This window comes from Cuculus canorus, chromosome 8, assembly GCF_017976375.1.
Source record: "Cuculus canorus isolate bCucCan1 chromosome 8, bCucCan1.pri, whole genome shotgun sequence".
Lineage (NCBI taxonomy): Eukaryota > Metazoa > Chordata > Aves > Cuculiformes > Cuculidae > Cuculus > Cuculus canorus.
Window position 1 is genome coordinate 29,433,208 of NC_071408.1, and position 26,259 is coordinate 29,459,466.

At 39.8% G+C, this 26,259-nt stretch overlaps 1 protein-coding gene across 2 annotated transcripts in view; it reads left to right on the top strand.

Moving 5' to 3' along the window:
- AK5 (adenylate kinase 5) overlaps positions 1–26,259 on the top strand; it is an 82,635-nt gene that overhangs the window by 52,042 nt on the left and 4,334 nt on the right. For both annotated transcript variants that reach the window (XR_008450921.1, XM_009558906.2), the window contains exons 9-13: positions 6,218–6,260; positions 7,356–7,400; positions 15,043–15,206; positions 16,234–16,350; positions 20,273–20,461. Coding sequence is in view for 1 of the 2 variants with exons in the window: in XM_009558906.2 (XP_009557201.2) it covers positions 6,218–6,260; positions 7,356–7,400; positions 15,043–15,206; positions 16,234–16,350; positions 20,273–20,461 (558 nt within the window). In the remaining variant the exon portion in view is untranslated. The remainder of the gene's footprint in view (positions 1–6,217; positions 6,261–7,355; positions 7,401–15,042; positions 15,207–16,233; positions 16,351–20,272; positions 20,462–26,259) is intronic.

Here is a 26,259-nt window from a genome sequence, read left to right on the forward strand (position 1 = left end):
AGCAGTACAGGGCACGAGGACTCCGTTAGGAGGGTAGTGAGCTCATGAGAGTTACCGGAAACGTAAACAGCAGCAGCAGCAGCATTCTTCAAGACGTGCTGCATTTACGCCCCACTGAATACTTTTGCAGAGACTTCAGAAGCTCTGCTCTGTGGAAAGTGTCTATAGAAAAACACATTACAACTTACAGTACCTCACCCTCTTCTTTCCAAGAAATAGCACTAGGATAGTGCATCTCCTTTTCTCACACCAGTTTGCTCCTCCACTGGCAAACTCAGGCCCTCTTCTTTTATGCACAAAATATAACTTTACAGCTAAATTTTTGACAGCTGTGTTTATATGTCTACCTTTACAGCCCAGAGAACCTCATAATTCTTTGGGAATATCAGGCATCCTACACAGTTGGTACAAATAGGATCCACATTAGAACATTTCACACTGCACGGAAAGCTGATAATGAAATTAAAAGGTGTATTTTAAATCCCTTCTCTCCTCCTGTATCTAGACACCTAACTCAGTTCTGTGGATAGATTCTGTTTATGTACCCAGCATCCCTAAAGACAGCTAACAAAGTCCCTTAAAAACATTTGTAGCAACAGTTCCTATATTTTAAAGCATTGAAGGAGAAACAGCTTTTTATAAAAACATATTAATATTTCTTAAACACTGTCAAAGTACATACTATAGATAAAAGTCCTCTGTATTTTCAGGAAGCCTTATGTTCCCCATTTGGTGTCTTTTTACTCCTTCTTCAATCACTCCTGTGGTTGCGCAGTCAATTTAGTCAATTTGTGCTTAAATACCAGTCATAAGGAGTAAGAAGCGGCCTCGTTATAGAATTCTTTCACAGTAGTGCTTCTCAAATGAAAATATCACATCGATAAATTCCTTCTTAATAGAGAAGTTCTTTATAAATACTGTAAAAGTTCCTTATTGAAAGTTATAAAGCTACCTAGTAAAACATAAATAGGTGTAAACCTAGAATATGCTTGGTCAAATGCTAAGCAGAGGTCTTTGAGAGGTAAAACATCAGCACAGTTGTCAACTTTTATCTTAACAGCAGCAAATTACAGGCTCTGAGGCCACATGCTGGTCATATTTTTACAACACCCTGTTCTTGTCCTTCTCTTGTGCCAAGATCTTTCAGACGGTGCTCTAGTTCCATATTTTAAAAGGTCTGTTCTCATTAGCTACATTTCCTGCATCTACATTTCTTCCCTCTTTCTCTGGGCTTTGTGTCTGTGAATCATGTATCGAGGCACGTGTGTAAGTGCCTGATGTGATCAGGGCACAGCAATGCCAGCAGCTCTTACTGTCTCAAAACCTGATTGTTTGCCGCACAAGGGAAAGGCATCTACTGATTTTTTCAGGTGCCATGCTGAAAGTAAACAACCTACTTCTATTTTATTTTTTTTATGGACAGTGCTGAATTATGACTGGTAAGATAAGGAACAAGAGCTTTATATGAAACACTACAAAACTTTGGGTGAGTGCTGCAATGTGTGGCACTGGTTCAGGCTAGGAGGAGTGCGGAAGAGGGGGCAAGAGATTCAAAAGACATTTTTGAGCATCCTGCCCGTTGTAGACATAGGCAATAGAATGAAATAAAAGAATACAATTATAAGCAACCTAATAATCTGTCAGCATTTTGTAGATGCTATTAGAAACTGATTTTCTTTCACTTTCTAGTTGTACGCATTCTGAACAAACAAAAATCGCCTCCAATAACACTAGCACTCGTCTTTCATCTTAATTGCTATTAGTCCCTTTTGACATAAATAACTCTGCTCTGCTGAGCAGCGTGAACTGTACAACAAGATTGCCTCTCAGGGAAGAAAAGCCTTGAAGTCTGAATGTATTCATACTTTGTTATCTTATTTACACACATTCGTTAGTTCTAGAGGAGAGGAGGTCAGAGCACAGCTACACCTGCTTTCCAGAGACATCCTTTAACACTCAGCTTGCAGTAAGCAGCTCAGCCTCAAAAATTGATTTGAACGTGAATCAAATTTAATAACAAGCAATTCATAAAACCTGTTCCCAGTCGCTATTGCTCATACATAAAACCTGAAGCTAACCTAGCATCTCTCATTAAAAAAAACCCAAATATTCTCCCTTACAGGAAGAAAACAGGAATTTGAAAGACAAATTCCACAGCTGAGCTCTGACTAATCCCAATTTCTTCCAGTACTTACTTAGCTTTGCCTAGCTAAAGCTTGCTCAGGGTCTTAGCGTTTTCCATGCATGTAAGAATGCCACTCAGAGGTAACTACATTTATATAAATAGGGGCTGCACACATCTGATCTGAAAGACCATCCTCCGTGCTTAGGTGTATGCCTATTAAATCCAGTCGCAAACACACGTCAAACTCTAAAACCACACAGATTGTGACAGACTGGACAGTGCTAAGCAAACAAATTGCGTCTGCAGAGAGGGCTCAACGGAAAACTCCTACTGCTTTCTGATTCCTTAAACTATATTAAAGAAACTCTCTCACTGATTAAAAAGAGAGCTGGAGCTGATTTTAAGGGTACTATAGAAGGATCACCTGCAAACATCTGAGATTTCATTATACTTCATTAAGGGCTAAGAATTCAAAATAAACATACTACAGGCTGAAGAGGTGAAAGTGGAAATCGAAGCCCTAAACCTAGTTCTGCTTCCATATATAACTGTGTTTACATTGACAAGTCATCTAACATCTCTGCTAGCATGGAAATAATGCCCTTCCCTCTATTCCCAAAGGAAGATTTTTGTGGAACTGCAGCATGCTTTGAAGAAATGAAATGCTACAAGAGTACAAGTGTTTTGCAAGTGTAAAAACAGCAAATGGAGAATTATACAGCTAAAATGCTGAGAAAATGATGGTTGTATACCTGCGTCCCCATCAGAGGGATGCTGATGATCATCATATACAGTAGAAAGTACAGGCGAGAACTGTCCAAGTTGTGTCCCTTCTGTATTAAAATTAGATTTACCTATGCTGCTTTTTTTGCTTACACATTAAGTTCAATTCTTAACAAATATTTTTAGGCAGATAAACGTGTAGTTTTTATTTGTCTAAATAATTTGTGCCAGACACGTTCCTTTGAATATTTAGATTCTCGAATTCAGTCCTGAAAATTGAGTATAACTTTAGGCAACAATCATGCTATATTTCACAGTCGGTCTCACTCTGCTGCTTCTCTTCTTAAGCCATGATTATCCTCTTCAGAAAATTTCTAGGAGGAATTTGTATTACATCTGATAGAAGTCTGAATAAAATGGGTCAGGCTCTTTTCACCACTGTTTTCATGAAGCATTCAAGCAACGAGGTGATAAGAGATTTGTTTTTCCTTTCCGTGTAACAAAAAGGAACAGCACACCAGTGACTGGAGCAGAGGTTATTGGTGGGTAACAGGAAAACTTTCTCATTTCTTTAGGTAACAAACATTTACAACAGTTGTTGTTAAATCCTAAGGTAAAAAAGTCCCATCGTTAGATTTAAAAAAAAAAAGTATTTTATTTCTTCCTTTAAAGTGCTATGACTTAAGCCTTCTAATGCATTAGTAGCAAAACTCAAAGATCTGGAGAATTCTGATCATTTCCTTATTAGATGCTGTGACTTACTGTCAGTTTGGTTTGTTATGGAAATTGCTTCACAAATAGCAATGATGGGCAGTAACTTAAACTCATTAACCTTTGAAGTACCTGCTGTTAATCAGATATTTACTAATGATGAGCTAAATGATAAGAAGCCAGAAAACAGTCAGAAGCCTACATTTTGACTCCAGAGGCAAATGTCAGGTAAGAGATTTTCTACAGGTAGCAAAATTCTCTATTTAGCAATCGTTTTAATGTAGTCTTGATATTGGTTAAGCATTTACACAGTCAGCTATGCCCCACTAATTTATACGTTTCCAGATAATAGTTGTAGATATAACCTGGCTCTGAAGGCATCTGAAATTAGAGGCTACTCGCCTTTCTTCAGAGCTCATTACATAGAAGGTTGCAATCTTCCCCACCTTGCTTTCAGCTAAATGGAAACAGCTATGCCCAAAATACAGAGGCTGTTCTGCTGCTAAATCACTGTATTCCTGATGGCAATGGGGTGTAAAACACTGTTAGCAATCTAGTAATTGGTGGGACTTTTCCCCATGTGATCACTTGCCAAATCCAGCAGTTATTTTCCAAAGCACTTGGGTAACCAGACAGAACAGTGCTTTCAGGCCAATATAGGTTAAACTGTTCACAGTTCAGAAAGACACAACTAGAAATAGTTTTTGTCCAGTGTGACTATGAGGGGACTGGTATTAACCAGGATACCAGTCTGTCACTGTCTACAAGGGACCACAAGCCAAACAGCAAGCAAATCTAGCTCCTCATCCAGGTCAACAGAAAAACTGGTCATGCTTTTGAGGAAAGGGAAATGGTTCTAAGTCAAGTTTAAGTATAGAAGAGTGAAAACTGTGTAGGAATACCTTGTCATCAAAACCAAATTAATTGTAGTTCAACTGTACTAATTTGTTCCTCCAGACTTTTCTTACAGCTCTCCTAGGAACCAGGCTTTCAGGACCTCTTTCCACCCAAGCAGGGTGCTGGTCATTTCTGTCTGAAAAAAAAACTTTTTTGATGGAATAATTTACTCTCTGCAGTACAGGGAAGGTTATTTTGCCATGGAAGTTCATCAGGGCTGGTGGTCTCACTCACATCAAGCTATGTGCAGAGTTGTCTTACAGAATTATGAAATAATCCCCTTTATAAAAAAAAAGTGGAGAAAAATATCGTATTGAAAACAATGTTTCTGCACCTGAAAAGTGAGCAGTTACAGATATAAACAGAATTCGCTATTTTGATGTTCTGGGCTCTGATCACACTTCCTGTTTACCTGCTTTTGAGTTGTAATTAGAATTCACTTCAATGCTTTTTCAAAGCACTTGTTCCTTACTTGAACACAGCTTGGTGGTTACTTAACCTGTTGTTTTATTAAAGCAGTTAAGGTTGGTCAAATAAAAGCAGCTGATAGCTTGTTTTGCTTCAGTTCTATCTGTAGTTTTTACATATTTCAGATCTAAAAGAACTGGAGGTCTTCTGCCATAAACTGACCTTGCTCATCGCCCGCTGCTTGCCAGCGTTATGGAGGAAATTTCGTTGTGCAATTGTAGGGGAGAATAAAGCAGTACTTGAAAGAAGTAATGCTTCTTCCATTTGATCCTAGACTCGTGACTGTGTTCTCAATTTTAAAGAAACTTTATTCTAAACTTTGTGCCTGAGATTATTTTGATCCATAAACCTTCAAAGGCACGATAAGAAGCTGAATCTAAACGCAGGCCTTTTGTAAGTAATGTGTCTTCTGCAGGGTCAAATGTTTTATTGTATTATTACATCAAAGAAAAAGCACATAAGGTTAATACTGTCACTTGAATTGCAGGAAAGACATTAATCTCTTATTTGAAAGGTTTTGGGTTTTTTTCCTGAAAACTTGGTGGATCCAGTTATTTTTTTAATTTTCACCCTACCCCTGCCCCTTATCTTTACTTAAGGTGGCAGTTTTGCTGCAGAATTAGTCAATCAAAAAAAAGTGGAAGCGTTCAATGGAGCCAATGTACTGCTGCTTCAGCCTTATGAAGAGTAATTGTGTTTCAGTGATAACAGGAACACAAGGAAAACCTGCAGGGGTAGTGCAAATGCAGCAGCCAAGGGTTTACCCTTCTATTCGCTGTGCCAGGTTCCCCAATTCCCTGGTTGAGTCTCTCATTGTAGTCCATCAGCCTCTGTAGCCTGTCTTGCGTTCTGAAGGTAAACGCATTCAAGTTGGTTTAGACCAAAGGCTAATTCCATCTTTGTATTGTAACTCACTTCTAGACCTTACTCCAATATTACCTTTCCACTAATAACAGCTTGTCATACTCTATTTGCTTCAGAAGCAACTCTGCACTCGTGCTGATTGCTTATAAATCACATTAAAACTGTGCAGCTGGACACTGAAAAAGCTGTTCCTCGCAAAACGGGCCAGTTACTCATCTCAAGTTGTCTTAGGTTCTCCACACTGATGTTCTACCAACTGAAACAGCACTAACATAGCATTTCTGTGACACTGTGAACCATATCTCAACATAGATTAAAACTGGGAGGTTAGAATATGGAGAAGATAAAGATATACATATAAGCAGATACCAGAAGAAATGTAAATTATGCAGATTATCCATTTCAATTTGTCAATTGCTCAATTAACAGGAGGAAGATCAGTCAAGTTTTTCTGGTTATGAGAGCACAGGAGGTGAGTCTCTTTTGTATTATTTGCCATTTAATTTTGAAACCTTTGATTTCCCCTTGTATTTAAATAGTTTTAGAAGCTAAAGTGAATTAAGGTTATTTACATAGCGAAAGTCACGTCTCAATGGATTTTATCCTGCGAATTCTCTTTGAATGCAAATTAAAGCTTGTAAAAGACATTTCTACACACTTTAAGCCAGTGGATGTAAAATTATTAGAGAGTATTGTTGCTAATCAGCATCAGATCTCATAGGTGTTTACAGAAATTGATGCTTATTAAAAGCTTGTTGGAAGGTATGAGCTGGTAAGAGTCTGAGACGAATGAAAGGATTAATGGATATTGAATGAAGCCTTTCATGGATAATGATTTTATGTAATAAGAGATGTACACACCACATAATGAAAACCAAAATTGTAGGTGGCAAGTGAACGTCTTGTAAGTGATTAAGTGAAGATATAATAAAATTCCAGCAGGCTCAGATGATGCAAGACTGCCCTTTGTACTGGTACAATCAGGCCAATGACTGGAAGTCAGACTAGAAAGAACTGCTTTTTGGAAATATACACTTTAAGTAAAAGGCAAAGCTGTAGAACATACAATAGTTTTGGGGATAAAATGAGAGTAATGCCTGGATTTCATCCAAGACTGTAATTATTTGGCTGAATTTGGGGGTATTTAAGTCTACATCTCAGATGTAGCCCAGCAAATATAAGATCCAAGTGGGATGTAGACAAACTTCTATAGCAATTATAATGTAATAACATATTCAGAGGAAAATACAATGGCTCAGGTGGCACATTATTACATCAAGATGCTTCTGCTTCTCTAATTTTTCTGTCTTTCTGTTTCTTAAAGAACTGATGGGTATGTATAAGGTCTGGTTTTTTAGGTAACATTTTTATCCTATCTGCAGTGAGAACTACAAAACTAGGAGATCAATGGGCTTGTGGGATCATAGCTACTGCAGAGTTTTAAAGCAGAAAGTAAATGTATTACAAGAGATCACCTTGCATGAGTGTTACACAATTCAGCATGGAAAGTAGCCAATATTAAAACCAGTAGCTCATGCCAACTAAAGAATTTTTGTTTTCATTTTAGACTTTTCAGAAGATCTGAGGAAATCAAACATAATTTTTGTAGTCGGTAAGTAGGGTTCCTAATTTAACTGCTACATTTGAAAAATCTCTATATTCTTTAGTTCTGATTATATGATATCTTTTAAGCTTTAGCGGAACAGTTTGGTTAGGAGTATTGACACATTCAACGGTACGATAACAAAAGAACGCTTTGAAACAGCCTCACAGGAGCAGAAAGCTGTCAGGCTTGAGGAGGGTTGGAAAGAAAGGGGAAATAAAGAAAAAAAAAAAAAAAGAAAGGCACCACAAATTCAGAAATGTTTTCCTTTGAGGGTGGTGAGGCACTGGCCCAGGCTGCCCAGAGAAGCTGTGGCTGCCCCATCCCTGAAGGTGTTCAAGGCCAGGTTGGATGGGGCTTGGAGCAGCCTGATCCAGTGCCCAACTTCCCATGGCAGGGAAGTTGGAATTGGATGGGCTTTAAGGTCCCTCCACCCAACCCATTCTATGAGTCTCAGTGGCCAAATACTCCATTGCAGCAGATAGCGTTGGAAATGTTCAGCCCATGATACCCTGACTCCAAAGAAGGAAAAGATGGATTGGAGCACGCTGCTGTAGATACTCAAATGCAAAGAACTCTTGGTCTCAGGTGTCACTAGGAATGTTTACTCATTATATGGATGCATTCCTGAGGAAATCAGATTCTTATATGGTTGTTTTAAAAGTAGAGTTCTAAAGACATGCATGTGAAGTACCTTACAAAGTAATTGAAATAAATACACCATCTGCCATAGCTGACAAATTGAGACACTGTTTATGAGACAAGGGGGGGAAAAAAAAAAAAAGAAAAAAAAAAATCGGGCAATTCCTTCCCCCACTGATTTCCCTTGAAAATTGTCCAAAATGGAAAGAAAAAAAAAAAGTCTAATTAGCAAAGATTTACATTAGAGCTAACATAGGAATTAATTGGAATAACAGCCAACTCAGATTAATTAAGCAACAATGTCAATGTTTTATCCAGAGTGCAAAGCAGACACATGGAACCAGCAAGTCAAAAATATGGGGGATAACAGAGTAATAAAACAGGCAAAACCAAGTGACTTTGGCCTGTAAAATAAAATTAAAGAGAAATATAAAGAAGTAAACAAATGCAAGATAAATTTGGAGGATGCCTCAACATTTGAAACTTATGTAATTATTGCTAGTCACTAAAAAAAAAAAGAAAAAAACAAAAAAACACCACCTGCCAAAAAGCCATTTTCATCAGAGCAACATGAGAAGTAAAATCATATCACAATGAGCATGATATGATTTTATCTTAACTAATGAGATATCTATATTACATCCAGAAAACCATCATACATAAAGTTTCTCTAAGCATTTCTCCTCCCTATCCTTCCTCCATAGGAGTTTCAGAAAACAGAGCCACATTTGGCATGGTTAAGGCTGAAGCCAAAGCAAAAAGTTTTCAGCAATCTTTCTGCACTTTGGATTAGAGACAAACTCCCCACTTACTCTTAAATGTAGTGTTTAAAATTTAATCAATGTGACCAATGTCCTCTGCAGAATCCTTGTCTTATTCTTGCTTATGAACCAAAGCTGGTGATCATTTAAGCTCAATATAAATAAGACCAGCTTTCCAGCTGACGCTCTGAAGATATTATCGGCACTTACACTTACAGATAAAGCACTATCAACCACAGACACAGACTTCTTGGGAATATAAAAAACCCCATACCCACAATACTCAAACGTCTTTACTTTCCAAGGAATGCAAGACCTTGAACAACTTGATCCAGCTTTGAATTTAGCCCTGCTTTGAGCAGAAGGTTTTACTAGATGAAGTCCCTTCCAACCTTTATTATTCTACAATACCTGTATTACAGCTCCTTCTGCAATCAGATAGGCATAGAAGGAGCAGTGCTGATAAATAGCACCCCAATCAGTCCAACAGTTAACTGTAAAAGCCTTTGAAAGCTGCTTTCCTGACTTCCCATGAAATCAACTAGACATTTTCTTTAAGAGGAATGAAAATACAGTGATGTCCCAGGACATCACATCACTCTGCCAATATGTGCTCCAGGTTGTTTTTTGACTAAAATCATCTCTCAGGAACAAAAAAAAAAAAAAAAAGGATTTTTTGTTGTTGTTGTTGTTAAATAACAGCATCATTCGTACATGGTTTTACTCAGACTAAAACTATATGTGATGAGGTGCTATTGAGAAGCCTTCAAATGCCATGTTCTGAAGCTATGGCTTAGTTTCATTTGTACAAATAATTCAAGTAGCATTGATAGAATTGCCAAACTGATCAAATCGTAGCTTGGATACAAGGATAGCTTGGCTGGGGATACTTTGATTTCCATTCTGACTTCTGAGGCTCCATTGTGCAGAGAGATTTCCCCTGCAAGCACTTCTACATGATACAGGCGTGGTACTCATTATGAAAATAAGGTCTAGAAACTGAAACAATTTAAAATGAGTGGTGGGACTCTCTTGTAATTCCTGCTGCTGGCATTGTATGTAAATGTGCATAGTATAAACTCACAAGATCTGGCAAGTTTAGAATAGAGGCATCCCAGTCTGTCTGCATGACACTTCTGCTTTATTAATATTTCTGGAAGGAAAGGCAGTTCATGAACTCACTCGCATTGCTTCTTGCTGTCCTTGCTCACTCCCGGGGCAATCCCAGCTCCCTCTAGCATTATTAATTCATCTGCTTGCGATGTTGTGCTCTAGGCCAGACTGGTTCATTTGAATCACATGCCCTGGCTTGTGGTCTTTCATAGCCAAGGGATGGGGGGGTTGTGGATGAGGGCATGAGGGAGATCAGGTGCAAGAGATCCATTTCTTAACCTGAGATCTTTCACTGTCTAGGGCAGACAGCACTTAAACATTCAGACCACTGCTTGGGCAGTTGTCATTTCTCCCTGCCCACTGAGACTACTCTGTTTCTCTGCCTCCAAGTGCTCTCCGTGAAGCATTTCTGCATTCAATAACTAAATGGGGGAAGGTGACCACCTAAGCCAGCAGTGCTGCCAGAAAGTGATTTGCTAGAAGATCCCCTCACACAGTTTCACAGGCAGCTCAATCAATGTAATGGAAGGGAAAACTGCAGTAAGGGAGTGTGTAGACCTTTTAATCCAGCCTTGCCTACAGAAAAGCAATATGCAGGACTGTATTTAATTTGTATGCTCTTCTAGTACGCTGGTTCCCGATACTTGCTTACTGTTCCTGTCAGAAAGCACAAAGGGACACAAAGGATTCGGTTTCTACGAATGATCTCACCGACTCGTACAACCTGCTTAATTTCTTAGTCTGCAGCTTTTTATCAAGTTAATGAATGATCTTTAAATCAAGATGTACTGCACTTAGCAATACTGGCATAATGGAAAAGCATGCCAACATTAAAGAACTGCTGGTAGTTTTACATCCTCCTACAGGTCACAGCTTTATCCCAATTCCTCTGGCCATTTTCTAGCCTCTTTATCTATGGCTTATATGACAACTGGAAGATAACGTGATTAATCTGAACACTAAGTTACTGTGAATTAGTCTGTCACTGCTTAAATTTTCTTCCAAATTATTTGTTGGGAGAGGGAAAGTTAGCACACAGAAAAAAATACAGTGCTCACAAACAATCTTATGCCTTCATAACAGAAGTGGAGACATATTTTCCTCCTCCTAACAACTGAGCCATTGGGAAAACTTCACTGCTGTTTTCATTGCCTTAGGGTTTTTCTGTGTGAAAAAGAGCACAAAAAGTTGCAGGGAAGGCTTCTTAGCTGAAAATATCTTTGAGCTAGCTTTTGTTATATTTAACATGCACCTGTTGTTCCTTATAAACATTATTCAATTATTAAATTGCTCATTTTTTTTTTTAGAAAGACGCATAGGTTTAATAAAGAGACTCTCTAAAAAGAGCCAGATACAGATTTTTGCAACACTACAAGATGATAAGATTCCTGACTGCAGTGAATTTGCTGTTAAAGCTGCTTATGTAGCCGTGCTAGAAGTATACACCCTCAGCTGTAAGGAAGGATCTCGTGAGTAAGGGGATGTAATTCCAAATTCTTTCCTGCCTAACTAGCTCTTTTGCAGTCAAATTAAGTACCTGCTTTCAGAGAGAAATGAGGCATTAATTAATATTTGAGCTTTAGGCATGTAAATTAATACTGGCATAAACGTAGAGTATGTGTTTGACCCTCAATGCTGAATTTCCTGTGGGTATTCAGCCTCTTGTCAGATAAGGCTGAGCAAGAACTGTGATCTCATTCGTTGATAAGAAAGCACAAGACTTGGTAAAGCAGGTCATATCCATTGGTCAATCACTAGGATGCTTTGCTACTCATCAAATGATACTAAGTTAATAGCAATGGCCATACAAATTACCATTTTCAGCACATGATTGTGATTTAATTACGTCTTTTCTTCTTTAAAGAGCTCAGCATTTTAATGTCAGCTTTGTTGGAGTTATTCTGTAAAAAGTAAACACAGTCAATCAATGTTTCGGAGGCCCGGTAATGCTTATTATGGTGTATGCCCCACATCATGGGCCGTTCTGGCAGCATTCTCTTTTAAAGTACTAAGAGATAAAGCTGTTATAGAAACACATCAGATTTTCTGATTATTCACCTGCTAGCTAAATAAGCAAAAATTGTCTTTGTATTGTTGTATGTTTATGTAGTATACGAAGAGACATCATGCAATTTCTGTTTCAGTTCTTGATTCATAAAGAGAAACAGTTACATAAACCCAGAATAAAAGTAATCTTCATAGCCCTTATTTTTTCCAATCCTGTGTATATATACACCAAATAAATAGGATTAAATTACTGCACTGCTAGTATATTCAAGGTCAGGAAACAGAACACGTAAACAAGCGCATGCACACGCAAACTTACTGATTAAAAAAACAAAACAAACCAAAAACAAACAGACCAGAAATAAAATTAATTACCATTATGGATACTTAATGGTTTCATTACAGAAAATTCGCCTATACATTGTATCTATTTCTCTGTAGCTCTTATTATTGGGTTTTTTCAATCAATGCTTTTACAAAAGAATATTTTTTTCTTATTAAAGCAATAGAAAAGCAACATGCAACCCAAATTGGAAAGAAAATGAGACTGTGACAAAGATGTTTCTAGTCAAAATTGTAACACAAGTGTGATTCTCGCACCCTGGGCCGATAATTGTCTTTGTGAAGCTGAAGTAAAAGACTCCAGGTTACAGCAGACAAAACCATTCCTTTGATGCTATTGCCTTATGACCCAATTTTCACACTCAGCTACAGTACTTCTAACTCCTCTGAAAATTATATGCTTGGAGCAATTATTTCTTAAATGGAACGCAAATGTCAAAGTAAGCTCAAATCAGGAGGAGGCGGTGCTAAGTTCACTCTATCAAGAACATGTTATTCCTATATTTGCTCATGGAGATGAACAAATATAAACAAAAATTAAAAAAATATAAACAAAAAGGAAAATCACATTTTTTTTCTAGCATCTTAAATACACACAATTGAGCTGTGTAGTCATAGTCATGAGTCCCAATAGTCAATAAACACACAAGTCACATGCTTAAAAACTTCACTGAAAAGCAGTCGGTATTTTGGCTTTACCTCTTCTTTTGATTTTGAGCACTGCCTCCCTACACGGGTATAATTACCTCCTACCGCACTACATCTGCTGAATAGACCCATCAGAAATTGTAGAATTGGCTGCTACACACCTCTAAATGCCTCTCCCGAATCCTGATATTGTCACAACAGAATTTTTCTGTCCCGGCCTCCCCTGGCACCGACACAGCCCCTCAGCCCTGGCGGGGAGCTCACCTCGGCTCCACCAGCAGCTCCAGAGCTCACAGCGACAGAAGCAGGTGCCCCGAGGAGTAGCTTCCACCGATTTCCATGGACTGCCCATCTCTCCAGCTGGATTGGGGTGGCTGCTGGCGCTCAGCGAGGGGCTGGAGAGGCGCTTAGGGTCAGTCCTCAGGGTGAGGAAGGAAAAGCAGCCACCTCCACCAAGGAGGGAAGCAGACAGGGCAGTGCCAAGGAGGTGCCCAGGGCCTCGGAGACAGACCAGGCGGATCTTTCACCAGAGGGGCTTCCAAGAGAGGCAGGGCTTTAGGGCTCCTGAGGTGGCGGCAGCTCTCCTGCCGAAGGAAGCAGGGAGGCTTGAGGTGCTACTTCTGTCCGTACACCTGTAGCATTTGCCTGGGCCTCTGCCCTGCTCTTCCCGACCTCTGTGTCTCCCCTCAGCCCCCAGGAGATGGGAGCACACAGCCTGCAGCTGTGCTGAGGTGGGAGCCAGCTCCAGGTGCCTTCCCTTAAGCCTGGAGACAAGGCACTTGAGCAGCTTCACCTGTGTGCGCTGCCGGCTGCGCCTGCCCTTCCGCCCTCCTGTTCTTTGGCTCGGGGGCTCCTTCAGATCCTCTTTTCCAGCTCCTGACTGACTACAGCTGTGGATGTAAAGGAACGGGGGTGGCAAGCTCTCCATGCGCCCTCGATTGCTGAGCACTTGACTTTTGCACTTTCCTGCAGTGTCCACGAAGAGCAAGTTAGTTCCATAGCCTCAGAGTGGCACAACTGAGCCTTCCTCATCTGAGGTATCATGTCCAGTTCTGGAATCCTCAGCATAAGAAGGAGATGGAGCTATTGGAACGGATGCATAGGAGGGCTGCAAGGATGATCAGAGGGCTGGAGCACCTCCCATCTGAGGACAGGCTGAGAGAGTTGGGCTTGTTCAGCCTGGAGAAGAGAAGGCTCCGAGGAGACCTTATAGCGACCTTCCAGAACCTGAAAGGGCTACAGGAAAGCTGAGAGGAACTGTTCACAAAGGCTTGGGGTGATAGGACGAGGGGGAACGGGTATAAACTAGAGAGGAGCAGATTTAGACTAGATATAAGGAAGAATTTCTTCACTATGAAAGCGGTGAGGCACTGGCCCAGGTTGCCCAGGGAAGCCGTGGCTGCCCCATCCCTGGAGGTGTTCAAGGCCAGGTTGGATGGGCCTTGGGAATCCTGATCCAGTGGATGTCCCTGCCCATGGCAAGGGTGGTGGAACTAGATGAACTTCAAGGTCCCTTCCAACCCAAACTATTCTATGATTTAGCAGCTTGACTCTCAGTTATAGGCAGACACACTGGCATGGAGAGCTTTCCAGCTCAAAGGGAACAGGCGGAAGAGCAGTGAAATTTTACCATGACATTTACTGCAGTCTAAAAGGGTTAAGTTACTCTGCACCTTCATGCATCCCACATAACAGAGACAGGTTTCACGATCTCTTTGCCTATACATTTCCATTCCATAAAGGGGGCCAAGACATTTCCCTCCCAAGGATACAGTGAATATTGCTTTGCTAATATTTGTTGCAGCTATCAAGCTGAACACATACTGAGTCAAATACCCTTCCCTGCTGGCTGTTTTACAATTTTCCTTTACATGGCAGTGGTGTTTTAGGAACAGGTTCTTTTCTGCAGGATATTTCACACTGGTGTGACTCTTTCAACTCTGGAACATGTTTCTGAGTCAACAGTGTTGTGTATCAGAAGGGAAGTAGGTGACTTGTTCTACTGTATAAAGTGCCTTTTCCAGAAAAATTGCGAAATAGGCAGTCTCATCACTTCCCCCCATTTTCTTGCTTGCTGTAGTTTGAAAAAAGGCAGATATTTTTTCTTTTCTAATTCCAGATATTTTTTCCTCACGCAGGTGGCCCTGGCTCTGGCAAAGGTAGCCAATGTGAACAGTTAGCCAAGAAATACGGATTTACTCACCTGTCCACTGCTGACCTTCTCCAAAATGAGTTATTGTCATTGTCAGAGAGAAGTAAATTGATCAAAGACATCATGGACTGTGGTGAACCTGTGCCTGGCGTAAGCAACAGCTTTATTTGGGGTACTAATGGTTAAACAATGGCAGTGGCAGGTAGATTGTCTAAAACGGTGGGAATAGGAGACTAGAGCTGATGATTCCCATTTAAGTAAAATTAATCTACAACTTGAGGGAGAAGTTGCCTCATTGCCAGATGTGTGGCACTTCTTTCCCCTTTCTGTGCCAGTATTTCTTTACATTTCAGGCTCACACAGGCAGGGAATTAGTCATGAAATACTGTGAGGCAGATGCTGTGCTATGCATTGCAAAATGCAAGAATAAGTACAGGAAACAGAAACTTTATGTCCATTTTATAGCTTTGCATTTCAGATTCAGAGCTGGTCCTCTTGGCAGCTATTCTAATTTACAATACCTGCGGCAGTTTCCTGCAGATCTGGCTGATATCCCAGAGGAGCTGAACTGCAGTTTAATGGAGACTATGGAGGCAGTCTGTTGTTCTCAACTGGACTTGATTTTTACATGGCAGGTCCACGGCCCCAAGTCTTGGTGGGTCTTCAGCAAATGCAGTGAGATTGTAGGATGCATTTGTTAAGAGAAGATACTGAGAAGTGCTTCTCTGAGGAAACTAAAAGCTGTGCTAAGGCTTGGGTTTGATTGCTTTGCTCTTCGGTGTGTTTGGTGAAATGAGTCTCTTATTGCTTTCCATGTAATATAATTATATCAATGACATAGCAAAATGCAGTCACATGGGAAAATGCTGCAGTACTCCAAAGTTTCACGGGTAGTAAAGTTAATTTTGAAACTATAAATATCCCAGGTATCTAGAGGACCCTTTAGGAACTCTTGGATGGGTCACAACAGTAGATTTGTGTAGCATAGCTGGTCCTGAGAGATGAAAAAGTATGGTGCGCAGCTACCCTCAGGACAAGAACAACACCTGCATTCACAGCATCTGCTTTTAGCAAACAAAGCGTTTCACAACATCGTGGGTCTAAAGTCAGCATAAGAAGCAAAAGTATCAATCTTTCTTATTAATTAACTAAGTAACTCCCTTTCTTCCCAATGCAGGGTATTGTCCTAGAGCTACTGAAGGAAGCCATTGTTTCCAAATTAGGTGACACAAAAGGTTTCCTGATCGATGGGTATCCCCGGGATCTGAAAGAAGCAGAAGAGTTTGAGAGCAAGGTGACCGCGTTAACCTAGTGCTGTTATAACTCCTATTAAGATACGACTGTACTTCTGGTGCTGCTTAGGTCCCCATCTTTAGCTGATTGCGACAAGGACTTGTAAAGAGCAAATCCAACAGCACTGTGCTGGTGATCACTGAAACTTTGGCACTCCATCAATACCTCAACTTGAGCTTTTGCCCTCCCCTACGCAGACTCTGTAATACCAGGAGAAGTACAGGCTGATTTTACCCAATATAAACCAGAAAAAAAAAAAATCACATTTAGTGGAAACACCATTTTTAGAATCAGCTTTCTGATTCTAGTGGCTGGCTGCTACACCTGTCATGAAAATCTCATCAGGCACTATTTGATGTAGGCTCGTGAAAGCCTGTATCTTCACAGTTAATGTCTCTTACCACTGAGCTGTCAGTTTGAAACAGCAAAATACAGATTAAATTTTTGTGGTGAGTAACAGGTGGTATAGCCATAAAAAGAGCGTTTTGCAAGTGACTGCGTGGCACGTCAGAGTGTTATCGATTTCTTCAGTATGTGCTAAGACCTACTGAGAAGTCTCAGCTGTACATTTCTCAATCTGCAGAAAATACTCTATATAAGCGCAATGAATGAATTTGCCAGGGTTTGCGAGAAAAGTGGTGAAGTAGGGGAAATAGTTAAGCGTGTAGTCAATTATATGACACTCCACAAATGTCCCATAAAAGTTTGAAAGCTAGTAAAACTTTAATGAATCATCTGTTTTCTCCCTGAATCTTTACCTGCTTTATTTAGTTGATTACCACAAAAGCCTAATGAGATTTAGGTATCAGCGGCTCGACAAAATAATGGACTGTAGGATTTGCTAAAGAAGCCATTCACAGAACTGTTGTTTTGTTAGTTCGTTTACTAAAATGCCACAGACTATTAAAAAGACATTTCTTTCATTTTGTGTAGAAGGGGGAACTATTTTAACAGTGCTGTTTTTCTGGCAGTCATATGTGTCATGTCCTGTGAGCACCGGTGTGTACTATAAAGTAAGACTTAGAGATTGGAGAGGCATTGCCAGGCAACTGAGTCTTGATGCATCTGGCGCAAAAGCAGAGCCCCTTTCAGTTCCCATAGACATCGTAGCAGCAAAAGATCCTCTAGTCCGGAGCTCCCCTTGACATTTGGAGTAAAATACAAGGACCTCAGTTGATAATTTTGTATGTCCTAAGTCACCATTTATCCACTGCAGTTTTTGCAGGGTGAACTTGGCTGCCTGTAAGCTGCTAAGTCTGTGAAGTTTGTTTGAATGAGTCATTATTGAGGCAATGATTTGCAGTTATTTCTAAAGGATGATCAGTTCTTCCTACGTTATAATTGAATGAGAAGAGGAGGACATTAGGCTTTGTTAATTAATGGCGGTGAAGTACAAATGAATAATGTTACGTATCTACATGATGTGTAAAAAGCGTTCAAATTGTTAACAGAGAGCTGTTCTGTTGAGAAGACATCACGAATACAGCTTATACTTAAAAGCTTGACAGCTGTAAATAGAATTAGCTATATAGAAACAGCTTATTCTCTAGCCAATTTTGTCCAGTTCCTTTTGAGGATACAATTGTGCTTTTACTTAGCCACAGTTCTAGAGAAGCACATGTCTCTGTTCGCTCCTTGGTCTTTCTGCCAGGTGAGAAGTAGAAAACAATATTAAATCATAAGTTCCACATCACCAGGCACCCAATAAAACAGAATAAATCCCTAATACATTAGACTTGTCTGGCTTCCTGCAGGTGTCCCCGCAGCATGCATTATTTAAGCTAAACTGTGTCAGGAAAACAGTAATTTAAAAAAAAAAGGTAGTAAGAATTGCTGTTATATCTGATAGGGACATTACTTTTACTTAGTGCACTTTTTTTAACTTGGAAGAATGACATTTCTGTAATGTTTTGAATTCCAGAGAACAGCGACATTGAAACTTCTAAGAGAACCACAATAGATCTTTGAAAAGCAAATCAGACCCAGACTATTAAACAAGATATTATTGTCTTATCCAACCAGTCAGTAGATTGCTCCATATCCTCATTGTAAGGTGATGGTATGACTATAACTGATGAAAGGAATCATTCCTTATTTATTCTAATTTGGAACAGGCCTTAGAATTCCTTATGTGGATGTGGGAGGAAATAGCTTCTCACTGTCCTGTTCCAATTATTCAAAAAGGACATTTGTTTAAATCATTGATTAATCCCACACCTTTCTTAACTTCTTAATTTAAGTCTTTTGCACTGTTAGAACTGTCTTGTTGGCTTTTTTAAGCCCAAAAGCCAATACTGCTTCTGCTAATAACATTAAAGTTTCCTGAGCTGTGTGGAAAATATGGATGGATAAAAGCCTGTCATTGAACTGTCCAACATAATCCCTTTGCTTCAGCTGTCTCTCAGAAAGTGATTAAGTTAGTAGAAAGGTCAACTTAATCTAGACATCTACAGTCCAATGCACAAGGCCTAGCATGAAATATTTCACCTCTAGAATAGTTCTTCCATTAAGGGCTGTCAACAGAGGTAGCAGTGGCAATTTCCATGCATCGGTCATTTAGACTTTGCTGTAACCATGGTAAAAGCATGAATTTCTAATGGTCACTAGTGTCTTTTCTCAAGTCGTCTTTTCTCAAGACATCTCACTCTTTCCTAAAAGGTAACCTTCAAATTTCTACTGGAAAGAGAAGGAATGAGGAAAACCTGAGAGCATTATTGAAGGATTTAATACACAACTGCATGGAAAAAAAATATCACATTTCTTTCCTCTGATCCTGTGACACCTTTATTTTACTTAATAGAGTGGAGTTTATCCCTTTAGACTCGGCCCAACAGTTGTTGCTCAGACAAAACCTTGTGTCAGAGAGAGCTGTGCCTCACCAGGGTTCATGTCAGAGCATACTGCAGGATTTATGCTAAATGACGTGCGTATTTTTCAGCATGTCAAGGAAAGAACGACGGGGATTTGTGTTTAGAACTTTCGGCTCCCTCAGGAAATATTATAAGGAACATTTTGCTCTTTCTTGCCGGTTCTTTTTCACCCATGAAGTACTGCAATACCTACTATTAAATGTAGATAGAGACAATCATTTACCATCTTTGCCAAGGCCTGGGAATAAAAATAAATAAATCCTTATTTATTTTCTTAGTAGAAAAGGACAGAATCTCCCTTATGACTTGTTTGGCACTAGCCAAAAAGCACTAAGGAATGGGCTTCTCATACAATTTGGAAATGACTCACCAATTTGAAAATGCAGAGAAATATGTCACGTTCTTCCTCTGTGTCACGGGTAATAATGATGTACAGTTACACTGCAAATATTGACATAAAATAGTGTGTGGCATTAAGTAATTCACAGGATGTATTTCTGTGAATACATCCAATAAGAAGCATTTGATGCTGTCCCTGAGCCTGTCCGTTACTATTCATTTCCATTTCAAGTGGGCACACGTTAATTTGGACATTTCCTTCTATTGCCTCTTGAAATTCTAAGCTAGAGTTCACCATTCCCCGAGTGAAAAAACACATTTCACAGACTGAACAAAGCAAAGGCTGGAAAAATAACTGTGTCAGTGCCAAACATTCCATGGGTCCAGTGATGTTTGCATCAAGCTTTTATCAAACAACTGCAAATAATGAACAAACTGACGCTCTTCAGTCGAAGTAGACAGAATCTCTTTTTCTCTTTATATGTAGAGCCCAGTCATGCACAGCCTGGATCCTGAATACTGGAATCGCTAACTGCTGCTATAATAGAGGATGTTTGTTAATAAGCATGATTTCTGCATAGACAAATACAAAAGTAATTTGCTAATAAATTCCTTGATTACTTTTTTGGTAGCATTTCTTTTTAAAGTTATCCAAACAAAGTCAGTTTTACTAGGCCAGAGGTCTGAATACTTCTGGTTTTTCTTTGTCTCTAGATTGGGGAACCAAAACTCGTGTTCTGCTTGGACTGCTCTGCGGAAACCATGAGCAGTCGCCTTCTGATGAGACATCAGAGCAGTCAGCACCCCGACAACACCGAAACCATCAAGGAAGGAATCGAAAGCTATTACCAAGCATCAAAACCTGTGATTGCATACTATGAAAAGAAGACACAGTTATGCAAGGTAAATTGCTTGACCTTTTGAATTAAATTATTACTTTTTACTTCCATTATTTGAGCAATATTTGGAACATACCGACACAACACCATTTCTGAACTGTATTTGGGTTTGGACTTTCCAGTTTGTTCTCATCTTACACTTTCCTGGTTTGTTTGTAACTTCTACAAACTTCTGAGTTCCGCAGTAAAATTTGAAAGAATGAAACCACAAATTTATCAGGAGTCTGAGAATATATTCTGAATCACAACCTCATCTGTACAGAATCTCTTATTAAACATTAATGCTGGAAAGCTTTTCTTTAAGTATTAGGACTTATTTCTCTATAATGGCTTTCAGTTAGGATGAAAGATTGTTAATCCAAAGGCCTTTAGTTAAATTTACAAAACTGACAGTGTATTTCCTGAAATTAAACAGACCTGCACGCAAGAAAGATTGTTCTGCTGGAATAAATGACGTAGTTATATTAATTTCAGTGAATTACCTCCATTTACACCTGCTGAGAATGTGATATTTAAAACATTCTTTTTATTCTCTAATCAATATTTTACAGAAAAGCAAGAAAAAATCCGTCAGTTCTGTAATTAACTGATGTATAAACTGGCACATCTGTAAACTCAGCTACATGGGATATTTATATTTCTTCTTGTATATTCCTCTCCTCTGTCATGGCAAAGTGTCCCTTATGTTCAGCTACAGAAAGATCTAGTCCTACTGATCCTTCTTGTCCTAAAAGGGAAAGAATCCAATGCTAGTTTCTAATAATATTATGGAAACTTTTTTTCTAGAGGCTGTAGCAAACATGCAAATCTCATATCGCCAACTTCTTTCCTCCGCAAAGTTCCCAAAAGAGAAACACGCAGCTAATTTATGCACCCACATCCTGACTCGAGAACAGAGCAAATTACGTAGTCCTGATGAAAATAACGATACTCAAGGGCAGAGTCCTGTTTTATATCCTTTAAGCCCCACAATGACTGCATAGGAGGCAAACTCCAGAGTGACTGGAAAGAAAATCCCCAATTACTTTTCTTTTTTAAGCTTAAGAACAATTATCTGGCTTTGTTTGTATTTTCTCTGATGAGCTGCTTTGCCAACATTGTAAGGATGCGTCTAATTAAGTATTCAGTACAATACATAATACACCAATGAAGTATGATGCAAAGGAAAACAGAGCTCTCTGTGTCTCTAAGATCTTACTCCAGTGAGCTGTGCCTACCCCAGGGTTTCCCTTTGTGAAGCATCAGGGAAGTGACAGCCCCAAAAAGAGTGAAACTACACTAACTATTTTCACACATTTTTTGCATTCATGGTCTGCCTTATTTCACTTGATGTGGGCTTGATGAAGTGCTTGTCCATTGCTTGAACTGAACTGTTGCATACGCTGTTTGTCATACAATGTCTGTGCTGTGTCTGTATTTGGTTCTGATGAATGCAGGTGTTCAACGTACTTCCATCTTCTGGGCGGAACTATTGGGTATGAAAGCTCTGTAAGATCAGCTTTATAAACATTGTCATATAAATGTCCTTTTAAGGTTGAAAAACATGTTATGCTTTTCTTGAACACAGATACTCTGTGTTGAAGTGTATACCTCATCTGCTTTTTACTAAACTGATAAATTATACACGTGCTATCAAAGATGCCGTTATGGATTTCAGTGAAGCAGGGAGATCTCCCCTCCTCAACACTTATGATGTAGAGTAGTACATGCTGAGTTATTTATCAGCATTTAGAGCACACTGCAGAATACCCAGCAGAGGTTGGCTTTTAAAATTAATCCTTCCAGGCTACTCTTATCACCCTCAGTTTGGGTGCAAACCTGCAGCCCTGGTGCCTGTACAGCAGGGAGCAGAAGCAAAGGTAGTTTTCATATAAGAAATATGTGACAGTAGAAAAATGATCTAAAGCTACTGAAGAGTGTCCAGAGGAGGCTGCAGAGTTGGTGAAGGGCTTAGAGGGGAAGCTGTATGAGGTGGCTGAAGCCACTTGGTCTGTTCAGCCAAGAGGAGACGGGGGAGACCTCATTGCAGTTTTCTGCTTCCTCACAAGGGGAGGAGGAGCAGGTGCTGATCTCTTCTCTCTGGAGACTGGAAGGAATTTCAGGAAGATGTGCCAGGGGAGGTTTAGGTTGGATGTTAGGAACAGGTTCTTCACCCAGAGGGTGGTGGAGCACTGGAACAGCTCCTGGGGAAGCACAGCACCAAGCCTGACAATATTCCAGAAGCATTTGGACAATGCCCTCAGCCCCATAGTGTGTATGTTGGGGTTGTCCTATGCAGGGACACGAGTTGGACTCAATGAACCTTGTGGTTCCCTTCCATCTCAGAACATTCTATGATTCTACGATTTTATTGTTCATGGAGGAAAGAAGTCTTTTTTTTTTTTTTTTTTTTTTTTAACCAAGTCCTATTGGACAGTTGTGGGAATCTATTTTGAAGTTTACTTTCCAGCTACAGTCAAAGTGGAAAAGTAGGTCTGAACGCTTTTTTCGCACAGGGCAATTGACCTCAGTAGCCATTCTGATCCAAAGATTTCCTCCCAGTTCTGCAGTGGACAATGCTGGAATAAAAAAAAATTCCATTTTGGAAATACACTAAGTATTGTGAAACAAAATAATCTCTTTTCTGGAAGGAATGCTTGTTTAAGTAATTTTCCTAGGCAATTTTCCTAGATAAGTGAACTCAAAAGAGTTTAATCATTCAGTCTGACTCTGTCAATGACACAAACACAAGGCCTGGCACAGCAGCATCCTTCCAGTGGCCAGTCCTGCTATGAGCAGGAGGCTGGACTAAATGAGCCACCGAGGTTCTTTCCAACCTGTTATTACCCTGTAAATGCACATCTGACAAACCTGTACAAGATTTGGCTCAACAATTTGGAGAGTAAAGACAAAGAAAAAACAGTTAAGACTTGGTCAACAGCTGTTTTGAAACAAAGGGAACGCGATAACACAAAATGTGTCACTGTTAGCTGGGTGGGAAATTAAGAGAAAATTTAGGTTTACAGTTTTAAATCTGTTTTATCAGTGAATAAGTTTAAGATGCATGTGTTGAAGAAGTCAGAGAGTAAAAGAGCAGCTTGCAATTCCCAGGACATGGGGTTGGTTTCTTATTTATAGCAACATATTTTACAGACTGCTAAGCATTGACACTAGCAGCCACTGCGATGTTCTCTGAATGAAGAAAGGAAATTCAGGTGGAAAGCAGAAAAAACTATCAGTAATACTGACTGCATTTTTTGGGGGGCTAGGCTAAAATAGTCCCTGGGTTTTGTTTTTTGTAACATCACATGCACACACAGAATACTGAGACTTTACCTAGAGGCAGTCTAGCTTGTTTAATATTTTTCTTCCTGATTTTAATTGTAACACCACATGTTGTCAGCTTTGGGAATCGGTGAGTTTTGTTACTCTCCAGCATTGACTTGTGCTGTCTGAAGATGTTAATGCTCCCGTTCAGGTGCTGCTGCCTCTACAGTTCTGCTCACTGCAAGAAACTGTGTATAAGTTTCCTAATTCATTTCAGGCAGAGCCACCAAAGTTAAATTACACGTGTTGATTTAAAGACCCCTTAAAATGAATGATCTCATTACATTCATAGATTTCTCCAAATAAAAATCCATGGCCTTTCACGCAAATATAGACCAGAGGCTCGTGCATTCTTTTTCTCAGGCAATGCTAATAGGATCCAGTAGCTTCAGGGAAGTGATGTCTTACCTGAAGTTGCTGTTTGCAGATCCAGATCAATCAGTCATCCCAGGATAAGCGATGGCCAAAACATTCTGAAGAGGAGCTACTTAAGAGAGGAAGAGTAGAAGAGCCTAAAAGAATCTTTACTTGTCTTCTCCTGGAAATATATTGCTTCCCAGGCTTGTTTTTCCAGCAGAAGCAGCTCTTCAGTGGAAGGCCCATGTGAGCTTTATGTCCGTTGAGATTCCAGCAGTGCACTTTCTTAAGAATCTATAGGGGTGGATGCTGAGATTTTAAGAGGAATATTAGAGTCTAAATCCCACCTAACTCCTATGAAGATTCAGCATTAACCTTTTCTACCCAGCTTACTGCAATGTGTGCTAATAATTGTAGGTGAAATAGTGTTTAAGTGTATAAACGATCGTGTCTTGTAGGGCTTAACTGTAGCACCCAGTCCCTGCTTTGCCACGGAAAATAAATCAGAATTGTTAAATAGGTTTTCATAAGAAGAAAATAGGCTTGGCATATTGGTACTATCTGATTGTCTCCATTTTAAGTGTATTTAGAGCTGGGCAAAACTTCCCACAGACTGGGAACAGCACATGACAACTGTGCCACATGTTCTGCCCAGCCTTAAAGTTTTCAGTCCTGAAACAGGCAAATTAAACATGCAAATTTGAAAGTCAGTCCTAGGCACAAGGCTGGCAGAAGATCTGGTGTGGGAATTAGATGTTGGATGGGCACTAGGTGGAGGAGGAACTATCTATTGCGCCGCATCAAGGCATGCTTGAGACTGCATGGTCAAATATGCTTTCTCATTCTCTGCATTGGAATGAGCTTTGTGGCACAGATGGAAGGAGACTAATGAACACAGTAGAGACAGAATATTTCTGACCTAGCTTTCTGTGCAATCGTTAGGAATTCTCTCTTTGCTCTACTTGACACAGAAGAGACAAAGGTATATGGTTGTAACAGCATTCCCATTTTAATAAATGAAAATTCCGTGACCTTCTCTAAATCTAGAGTTACTGTGCATAGGTGCATTGATAAATAACTAACATGATATTTGGAAACTGAACATTTTTCTGTTCTGCTGACCTCTGAACAAGAACAGTGACCTGATGAAGCTGCCAAAAGATCAGGACTCTGTTTGAAATTTCCCTTTGACCAAGATGACCTGTCAGTCTTTGTGCTCAGCAGTAGAAACATGAGGCATGCACAAAGGGTTGAGAATTTGGATGCAGAATAAACATCTGTGAACCTGACAGAAATAAGTAATGGTGATCATTACAGCCACCCAGCTGAAAGCAAGAACTGTGATCTAACTCAGGGATGTATTTACAAGGGAAGATAAACTGACTGAAGAATAAAGGGCAAAGAATGACAGTGTCCTCTGCTGACTCTTCTGCTTAGGCATCGATTTTCTACGTTGCATTCTGGAAGGTGAAGTAGTTGCAATAATAAGATAGAAATTCTGCTATTTTTTTTTTAAACATCATGTTTTGGGGATATGGTTTAATATTCCCTGATTTCTTTCATAGTCGGTTACAGAACACCCATCTGCTGCTAAGAACAGCAAGCAGGCACTTTTTAACAGAGACCTCCTACTGGAAATGCAGGGACTAAAAGCACCACTCACGAAAGCAATGGTTACGAGCTGCCCGATTCTGCAGGAATCAGACGTTTCATACGAATGAAATGATGCAAGATGCACTGTGGTGGCTGCTGTGAGAAGGGAGACACTGTTGGTTTTAAATTTATTTCTCAGTGAAGCCAGACAGAAAAGCAAGTCTGGAAATTTATTAGGCACCTACTTGTGTTTTAACGTGGCTAAATGTAAATATCTTTGAATATATGGCCCTCTGTCATCGAGAAGAAAGAGAGAAAGAAACCCTTATTGCTTTTAATATCTGACTTATCCTTTAAAGCTTTTTTCAAGCAACAGCATGTAGGATGCAAATAAATAATGGAGAAGAGCAATGCATTGGTAGTCAAGCAAGACAAAACTGATCCTACCCTCACCACAAGAAGGATGTTGAGGCTCTGGAGCGTGTCCAGAGCAGAGCAACGAAGCTGGTGAAAGGGCTGGAGAAGAAGTCTTATGAGAGGCAGTTG